The 9,908-nt window shown below is 39.8% G+C and overlaps 1 protein-coding gene across 1 annotated transcript in view; it reads left to right on the forward strand.

Annotated features, from left to right (window-relative positions):
• Positions 1-9,908, forward strand: part of ZRSR2 (zinc finger CCCH-type, RNA binding motif and serine/arginine rich 2) — a 33,035-nt gene that overhangs the window by 9,179 nt on the left and 13,948 nt on the right. Inside the window, exons 4-8 of the mRNA XM_019524268.1 lie at positions 1,604-1,712; positions 2,079-2,165; positions 4,320-4,358; positions 6,195-6,310; positions 8,562-8,775. Of these exons, the coding sequence (XP_019379813.1) occupies positions 1,604-1,712; positions 2,079-2,165; positions 4,320-4,358; positions 6,195-6,310; positions 8,562-8,775 (565 nt within the window). The remainder of the gene's footprint in view (positions 1-1,603; positions 1,713-2,078; positions 2,166-4,319; positions 4,359-6,194; positions 6,311-8,561; positions 8,776-9,908) is intronic.

Raw genomic sequence — 9,908 nt, forward strand, 5'->3', positions numbered from 1 at the left:
GATATTTGCAGCCGGCCCCAGCTCTGGGTAGCTGCTGATAGCCATGGAGCCTGGGCTGCTCCCAGCAGGGCTTGCAGCGTCCCAGCTGCCTGCTGGGAGCAGCCCAGGCTCCTGGCTGGCTACAGCTACCCAGAGCTGGGGTGGCTGCAGCCGGGAGGCTGCAAACAGCTGCTGCCTCCCCGGCCCCAGTGCATGGTGAGGAAAATGGCCTTGTGTGCCATGCTCGGCATGCGTGCCGGGGGTTGCTGACCTCTGGTCTAGGCCTTCCCAGAACAAACCAATAAAATTGTACAAAGTGCCTTATAAGGCAGTGGAAAAAGTAAGTGCTCTGATTGGTACGGTGGGCAAACCAGCTACAGCAGGTTCCGTAAAAGGAAATTAAACTAAAAACTGAGTAGAATTGGAGTACTTGATTTAAAAGGATAAGGCATGGAACCTGAGGATTAAACAATTTGGGATGGGAAAGTTACAAAAAGTGATGGACAAACAATGGGGAAAGCATGTGTTTGTGCTGTTACTCTGGGGAGACGGGTAGCCATGGACTTTTCACTCAAATAGCTAAAAAGTCAGGAACAAACATTCCACACACTCAGCAGAGGAGACGAAGCTGGTACCACTAAAGGTTGTTGCTGTAATGTCTAAAGGAGCCACTTGCCAGGTCATATTACAGGGAGGAAACCTGCTTAGGGGTTACTATTAAAGTTCACTTGATACCAAATTGGATGAGGAGCCGTGTCAATCCTTGGGGGTCTCTGGCAGAAAGAATCCTATTGGTAACAGAGGGAGCTCATCCTTGGGGCTCAGCTGGTGGTGAAGGGTGGGGTGGGTAAATTGGAGCCCTCCCCACTTCAGGGAGGCTCCAATACTTCCACCTCACCCTCTGTCAGGGCTGAAAATCCCTTAGACTGAACTCCCTCTGCTCCTTTTCCCATCCTCCCATTCTGAAAACAGCAGCAGGGTGGGAACTATCCAGACATGAGTTACAAAAGATGCTACATTTTGAAATCTCTTTATCTGATACCTCAAGCAATGAGATTTTCATCTGATTGGCTATTTTTAAGCTGTTTGCAGTTGTGCACTTGTGCTTGGTTACAGCTGTAAACTGCTTTCTGTGGCCCGATAGGGTGCAGACAGAAGTGACAATTTTTGCCCAAAGTGAATTCTACACTATAGTACATTACACTAAAAGCTGTTGTGTAGCAACTTTATATGCAATATTTTAACCATTATCATTGAACTAGAAAGTTTAAATTAAGTTTGGGTGTTTGTGAGAACATATGGCTAGCTGTTGGATAACATGCAAATTGGCCATCTTATATTTAATCCTGTATAGAAATAACATCGGAATTGGGAGTATCCAAAAAACATGTAATCTGGCAACAGAATAAGCATTGGTCAAATTCTGTATTTTTCTAGAATGAAGATTGCACTTCAGCATTGAAAAATTATATGTTTGGGGAAATACATTGAGAGGGGTTTTTTTTAATATTCTGCTTCAAAGGAGTAAAAGCAAGTTTAGTAAACCTATTTTGCATGATAGATAAAATGTGTAAATTATTTATAGACATTAATTTTGATAACTAGCTTCCAATGTTATTGGTAGGCAAAAACTACATGAGGAGTGGTTGTTGAGAGAAGAAAAGGCTCAAGAAGAGTTTAAGATCAAGAAGGAAAAGGAAGAGGCAGCAAGAAGACGTCAAGAAGAGGAGGAGGTGAAATATAAATTGAAGACCATTTTTAAGTGTGCCATAGTGTCACCCAAAGCCAAGGGAAATTGTTAATATCTGTTTTGGTACTGGAGCAGACAGAGCATTCTTGAAGTAGATTTTTTTTAATTTGTAATCTCTCTTTTTTTTAATATTGATCTTTAAAAAAAGTACGCAAAGTTTTGGATTTCCTTTATATATCTGAACACTAAAAGCAAGAGTTTCAGCACATAACAGAGTTGATGGTTTTGGATTTAACTGTTGTCTTCTCATTCATTTACAAGATTATGTTTTTTGAAAGACTTCATAAAGTATTTATTTATTTAATCTTTTAACAAGAAAATAAGCACTCTTTTTTTTTTTTTTATGAAGCGAAAGATCAGAGAAGAATGGGAAGAACAGCAGAGGAAAGAGAAAGAAGAGAAGGAGCAGAAACAACAGGAGAAAAGAGAGAGAGAGGTGATTCCTGCACTGGGAGGATAAACACACTGCATATCCTCTCACAGTACCGGATGTTACAATCTGCAATTGTGTACCAAAGTCAAAATCCAGTTAGCCTTTTTGCATCTGCTAATTATTTGCAGTCCCCATTTGTTTATTTCTCATTAACAAATTATTTCTGAGACCTGAAAATATATCTTGGATTCATAATAGTGTAATCTGAATCCATGATACTGGAGAAGATAATTAATTTACTGTAAGATTAGTCTTTTAGTTTGTGTAGCAATGTACAGCTAATTATCTCTTATGTAATTATTTACATCAGACAAATATGAAGGTCTATTGTCAGCGCTATTTTTCATGAGTGCACTTCCCATGTGATATATTAAAGACTAATTTATCTTAGTATTGCCAAGTGTTCCCTATAAGACATCTGAACAAACTTAGTATAATTATTTTTAAGGAAGTTCCTGGTGCTGATCTAGAATTGTATTGCTGCTGTTCCTTAACAGTGTTCTTAATCAAAAGATGTTACAGCTCCTCTTTACCTGGCTCATTCATCAGGATGTATCTTTTTTCATAAATTCTTGGGTATGGAAGAAAATAGTGTGGAAAATTGCTATTAGTTGTACAGTTACATAAAGAATGCTAGAGGATCTGCCTAGATTAGACAAAGATCTGTCCTGAATTTCTTCCTACAAAGCAACAAAGTTAGGGCTGACCCTTTCTTCTCATGGAGGGGAAGGTGGTAGCAACTTTTTAGAGTCTCTCTCTTTCATTTCAGCTTTTTTAGCAGCAAAAGGTGGAAACTGATTAAATTCTAGTCAGTTTCACTCTCAGCTGCTTTACCAGAGGTAAAGCATGATCCAATACTCGTTTTGCTCTAAGTAATGATCCAATACTCGTTTTGCTCTAAGTAATGCCAGCAGGGAGGCAGAAACGAGCAAGCAATTTTCACATTTGAATTTAATAGTGGAACAGGCTAGTTATGTTGTTACACCTTCAGTAAAAGAAGGGGAGTAGTACTGACAGGCAAGATCAGTCTCCTTCTGGTTCAACTGAGGAAGGGATACCAAGGTACAAACATAATCATCTGGGTCAAGGGCAACTGGAAAAATAAAGTGAGAGAGAAGCAAAGGGACAAGAAAGATGGAAGGAGTGTAATGCAAATTAATGGAAAGAATTAAGGTAATAGAAGGAACTAAGAGGGTTGGTTGGACATGGTTTAGTAGTCAGCATTTAATATGCTAGGGCAGAACTCTATCCTTTGTTCCAGTGGGATTTGTGTGCTATGTTGACTGACTACAAAAGCATTCCCTGGAGTGAGAGTTTCTATGATGTTTTACTACAGCTGTCACAAAACCTACAAGGTGAAGATGGGAGAGACTGAAATGTAGAACAGGAAGAATGAAATGTGAAGTAAAGGAGTAGCAAGTGATGGAAAAGGCGTGTTAGCTGCGAATTCCCCAAGCTAGTAGAGAGTAGGGAAGAGACCCAGCAAGCAGGAATAGTGTGTTGTGCTTAAAATTAAGGGGAATGCAAATTTATTTTGTTGAGTAGCATACATGAATGAATTACTAGCTAACAATGTGTTCTATTAGCCCTGTCTGGTATCCTGTGGACAGGTGTTTGGTCAAATGGGTAGGCTGTACTGTGGATGTAAGAATGGCAGCATCCATATGAGCAGATAGGAAGCTAGGCAAAGCCAAAATGTGAGAGAAGCAGCTAGGAAAAGCCAGAATTTAATGTCTACAGTATTTATTAGTATTGACAATGTAGTTTAAACTTGAATGGCCACTTTTCTTGGCTTGTCCATTCCAGTTCAGCTTTATACCTACTTATAAAACCTTGTACCAGGGAAGTCTAAGTGTGTAAAATAGCATAGTTCAGTGACAGCAAAAAGAGAAAACACTGCTTGTTTCAAATGTAGCTTTTTAAAGTGCTCTAATGTTTAGATATTAGAAAACTCTTGCTTGGAAGTCATCTAAAATGTATCCTTTAAGTGCAAAAGTGTGAGGTACCACAAAGTAAACAATTAAATGTTCAGTTTTATAAGTAAACTGCCAAGTTGTATGATCATTAAATGTTGCCAGTTAGGTTCTTAACTAAAGAAACCAGATGAGTTACCTGTCTTCAGGGTTTTCACTAGTCCTGTGTTTGCACCATTTGTAGGAAGCTGTGCAGAAGATGCTGGACCAAGCTGAAAGTCAGGTATGTTCAGAGACTTTCCAATAAAGAACTAAAGTGACTTTGTTACTGTCTGTTTTTTGTCTCTTAACAAGCTGTCCATCTGCTCTGAAAAAGCTAGTGACTGTCTAAATTTAACATGGTTAAATGGTTTCTTTTAGCCATAAACAATGCATCTATTAGCTGAAAGAGAATTAAACAGATTTCTGGCCTTTTGATAGAATTGCAGCTCTAAGTGCTTGTTGCATAGGAGACTTCTATATAGAATGACTCTAGGATTTTGCTATTTTTGTCACTGGAGACAAGCTAGGACTATGTATTTGTGACTGAATATACTACATAAATCTGTTATTTTTTCTGCCTGGCAGGTCACTTCCTTTTTTAGCAGATAGTAAGTTTTTGAATAAATGTGCTCTGAATCAGGAGAAAACACAGATCCTAAAATAGGGCGAGAGCTTCTTGCGTGTGTAAAGAAGCATAGATCTCAAAATAGCCAAACAGTAAGAAAACCATGATACCTGCATTCAGCCTTTCCCTGTCTTTAAAGAAAACTTAACTTATTTTTAACTTAGCCCAGCAGTTATCTTTGAAAGGTTCTTGCTCTGAATAAACTGTTGAATAGTTCTGAACATTAAACTCCATTATAGCTAGCTATTTTTGGTCAACTGCTGTTACTCTAATAGAGCTAGTATTGGATTCTTAATTACATTTAGCAGGAGGGCTCAATTTATGATAGCGAAATCTGGATGGAAAACTGCTTTGACTGTTGTCATCATGTGAAGCTCAAAATATGTGTAGCCATTTTTGATATGTAAAACATGGTGTATAAGTTTTACATTAAAAAATATAAAGGGTTCGGTTGATCAGTTTCACCACTGATGAAACCACCAATAGTATTTTACCATAAAAAAAGTGGCACTCATTGCTAACCATGGCTTAAGCGCCAGTGGCAAATTACTGAAATATTTAGTTTATGTAATGTGAGGAGTATTGCTTTCTCAACCTTTCCAAATTGCCTGGTTAATCAAAGTAGTGATATTCTTTTTAAGTGCGGTTCCAGCTTTGCCTCTTGTCAAAAATGCTCCCAACTTACTTACTGAATTTCAAAAATCTCAATCCTGAGACTAGGATTTGGAAATTCCTGAGTTTTAATTTGGCATACCCTTTTTGTACAGTTGCTTTACAGTTACCTTACCTTCACTTTTCCCCTCATGTCACTTTTCCTATGTACATGGTACTTATTTATATATTTTACATGGCAGTTGTGAGGAAAATTTTCAAGGTTCCAGTCTTGTTCCTGCCAAAAATGCATTCTTTGCAGCATGGGAGTGGAGCGTGCAGAAGTGGCATTAGCCCTTGTTTTAGTTTCTTGAACCTGGGATTACTGCATATTGATCCAGCTCTGTTCCTTGAGGATTCAGCTATGTTGGAAGGGTCTCACGGCTCACTATGTTAGTGCAGCACATCCATCCAAATTCCAGAAAGGTCTGTTTTTGTAGCTTCTTCAAGGATAAAAATCAGATGCACAGGCCAGATATTTATAATTGCCTATTATTGTAAAGACTTAAACCATCCTTGACTCTAGCAAGTTTGAATATTACATTGGCAGTCTTGGCATATCTTGGCATAATTTTGAGAGTTTCAGAAGTCATTTTCATGAGTTATCAAGAAGAGCCCTCTTCAGCTAGATTGGAAGTGTTTGAATTTTAATACAGTGGCATTTCAGATCCTTGGTTCTAGCTTGCTTTTTTGTGTCAAAGGTGATCATTTAAAAATACCTAAGGACTGAATTGGAATTCTTGGCTTTTTACTGTTTTTTGCTTTGTTGAAGTAATTGTATTTCATGGTGTTTTTATGCAGTTGGAAAATGGTGCTACATGGCATAATCCAGAACCCCCAGAGAACATAGGAACAGAGAAAGATAGAGCTAATTGCCCCTTCTATATTAAAACAGGAGCCTGCAGATTTGGAGACAGGTAACTGCTTGAATATCGATTGAATCATGTCATTTGGGGAATCGGGTTGTTCAGGATGTCTTATGGGTTTGTGATCAAATTATTTGCTTACTATTTTTGGATTGGATTCTTTTTTGTATACAAACACGAACATTAATATATTTTCAACATTGGGCTATTTTTTATTGTTTTTTATTAGAACTACTAATAGTACATTATTGTTCTCACTTTGATCTAACTCACTTTGATTCAGCAGAAGCACTGGCACTGATAATTTTTTGATCACACTACATCTAGTTGCTGTTGTTGCAGCTCTGAGGAAACAGATCGGAAGCTGTCTTCCTTCTCCTCCCTTCCCCAGTTAATATGCATACATTGTACTCCAAATAGAGGATTACAAAAGCAAGGTAGTATGTAGTGTCAATTAGTTGTGACTTTCAAATACTTTTTAACTGTTTATATAGTCATTGAGAACCACAAAGTCTGTTTAATCAAATATCCTTTCTCTGTATTGGATGTTTTAGAGAGATATACAACATATTCAATTATGGACAATTGGGTGATGATGATTTATCTGGCACAGTTTCTTCTGATGCTCAACAGTAGCTAAATTCTGAAACTGGAGAGTCCCTGTTACTCATGTCTCCTTACTTGAACTCTTTCAACTGTAGATGATAGTTTTACTAATCAATTAACAGTTTTTCAAGCCTTTATAATCCAGAGCTTTTTGTCATAACAGGTTCTGAGTTTATTATGGATTGTACAAACATGATTTTTAACATTTAAGCTGCTACCTGGAAATTGCTTTCTTTTTGTATTAAGAGACAAGGAAAATAAAGCTGCCTGGTTCTCATCTAAATTTTTACCAATTCCCTCTGAAACCTTAATATGCCTTGAATTACACTTTTATTGCCTTTTCTTGGACCTCTTTTGACAGACACGATATAAATACAAAATGAATATAGTACATAAGAGGCCAGTGGGATGTTCTGCTTTATGCTGTCACATCAATGGAAAGGCAACAAACATAGCAACCTGTAGAATTTGCTATCTAGATCTTGTGTTTTTAGAGCGTATTGGGACAGACTTATTTGTTTTCCGTATGCTTTTACAGTAGATCATTTATCAATTCTCCTGCCCTAGTGTATAAGTCAATAACAAACTGCTTGGGATTGGGAAGAAATTTTCAGATGGGTAGACTAATCTGCTGTTATCCTTTACAGGGTTTGGGCCTTCCAATAAAGCGTTTAGATAAGGTACTAAACTAGATAGGTTTGCTGGTGTGATAGGTGTAATAATTACATGCCTATACCTTGAACAGATCTGCCTACTTTATTTATAATAAGCTTTCCCTATATTGTGATTTCTGTTTTTCTATTTGGTTTTGCAAAGGTAACAATTTGAGTGCAATGTATTTTAGTTCATCTTGTCAGTGCTATGCTGCCCAATATAGCACCACTACAGTTTGGCGAGTTCTTGACTAGGTAACCTGAGTAAAATATAGGTGGTCATTTGAACCCATGGCTTTAAAACAGAGTAAAGTCCTTTTCTTGTGCAGAAACAAGCCAGGGTGTTTTATTGAATTTTAGGCTGTTTTGGTTGAGCCCTGTGTTGCAGCATCTGAGAACAGTTTAAAGATGAACATCAACACACACAATCTATTTTTCCCTTTACAGCCAGTAACAGGGAAGTCTGATTTTTAGTGCAGTCATTTGTAAAATTTTGCATTCCCATAGCCATAGGACTAGGGGCTGAATTTCCTTTCGAGTACGAAGAAAGTAATATTAGAAAGTATCTAATTGTCTAAAGGAGAATGGGGACTTCATACCTTACAAGAGCCCTAGTGTTAATTCTGTAAGAGACTTAAACTGAACATTTTCCTTCAAGAATAGTAGCCAGTGAGGGTTGCTGAGCTGGACTGGGCCATGCTAGAGCCAGTGTACAGTGCCAGTTTTGCACAGCACTGCATGCAGTGTGTGCCCAATGCTAGCACCCTGTGCCATGTGCAGCATATGCCAGTCCTGCTCTGCGTGTAGTGCATGGGGCACATGCTGCATTGGGCGCCCCTTCATACCAGTCTTGAGCGCTGGCTTTGGGGCTAGTCTGGATTGGGTCCCATTTAAAAAAAATATTTTCTTGTAATTCAGAGCTGTTGCTGGATCTAGGAATAAAAGATGTTTGCAGTTTTGCAGGTGTAGCTTTTGCTGAAAGTCTAATTGTATTTTGTTTTTTTTTGTTTTTTGGGTTTATTTTTTTAACCGAAAATGTTTAGGTGTTCCCGCAAACATAACTACCCAACATCTAGTCAGACACTTCTCATTAGAGGTATGTTTATTACCTTTGGGATGGAGCAGTGTAGAAGAGATGACTACGATACAGATGCAAGTCTTGAGTACAGTGAGGAGGAAACCTACCAGCAGTTCTTGGAGTTCTATGAAGATGTGCTCCCTGAGTTTAAGAGTGTTGGGAAGGTTATTCAGTTCAAGGTAAGCAATAATAATACAGTTATGCACCATGGGGAATGATGTAATTATGCCTCCCACACAATTTTGCCCATAAAAGGCATGTCTTTGCATAATTTTGCATAATTTAACTCTGGTAGGCTCTGCGCCTCCCATTTCCGTGACGTGGAGGCACAGAACTGCACGACTGGACAGTTGGGTAAGTGGGGAGGGGAGCTCCTGCCTGCACATGGGGCTTCCAGGACTCCAGGAGGAAGTCCTGCCTAGCCTGATGGCATGTGACTTCATGCACCCTTGTGCGGCTTCCTGCTGGAGTGCTAGAAGCCCCACGTAGAGGGCTGGCCTGGCCCATAGCGCACGAACCAGGAGCTGCATGCTATCGGGTCAGGCAGGAAGCTGTACATGGAGGCACAGAACTGCACACTTATCGAGCTGGGTGGGCTTCTGCTTGCCTCTACATGCCGCTTCCTGCTGGAGTGCTGGAAGCCCCATGTGTTGGCACAGAGCCCACCTGACCGAATGGTGCGTGGCTCCCAGTCCATATGCCATTGGGCTAAGCCAGCTAGCTCCGTGCCTCCACGTGGTGGTTCCAGCACTGCAGTGGGAAACTGCACATGGAGGCATGAGCACTGCCTGGCCTGATGGCATGTGGCTCTCGCCTGCAGTGCCATGAGTTCCACTTGCTGGCACAGCCAGCCTGGTCTGGTTCGAAGGTATGTCAGTGTGCCGGGCCAACTCCATGCCAGCACATGCAGGCCCTGGGACTCATCCAGAGGCGTGTGCCACTGGGGGCTCTGCTTGTCACAGCAATGAGCAGCCTGAGGGTCTGCTGCCGGCTGCTGCTGAGCCAGCGGTGGCAGGGACTGTGCACTATGGGGGAGGGGATGTAGGGTGGGGTTTCATGGGTTCACCCACCTACAAACTACACACACACACACACCCTTTGCATTCTTCCCCCACAAACTCCGCACCAGTCCACAAATGCCACACACACCCATACAAAGTACCTGCATATATTTCTAAAGAAAGTTCAGATAGTGTTATATTTAGTTTTTTGTTTTGTTTTGTTTTGTGTTTTTTGGGGTCTTTTTTTTTTTTTTACAAATTAAAGTAATTTTGCATAATTTTGAATTTTTATGCATAATCTTGAATTTTTC

Source organism: Gavialis gangeticus, unplaced genomic scaffold, assembly GCF_001723915.1.
Source record: "Gavialis gangeticus isolate Ggan-Ray unplaced genomic scaffold, GavGan_comp1, whole genome shotgun sequence".
Classification (NCBI taxonomy): domain Eukaryota; kingdom Metazoa; phylum Chordata; order Crocodylia; family Gavialidae; genus Gavialis; species Gavialis gangeticus.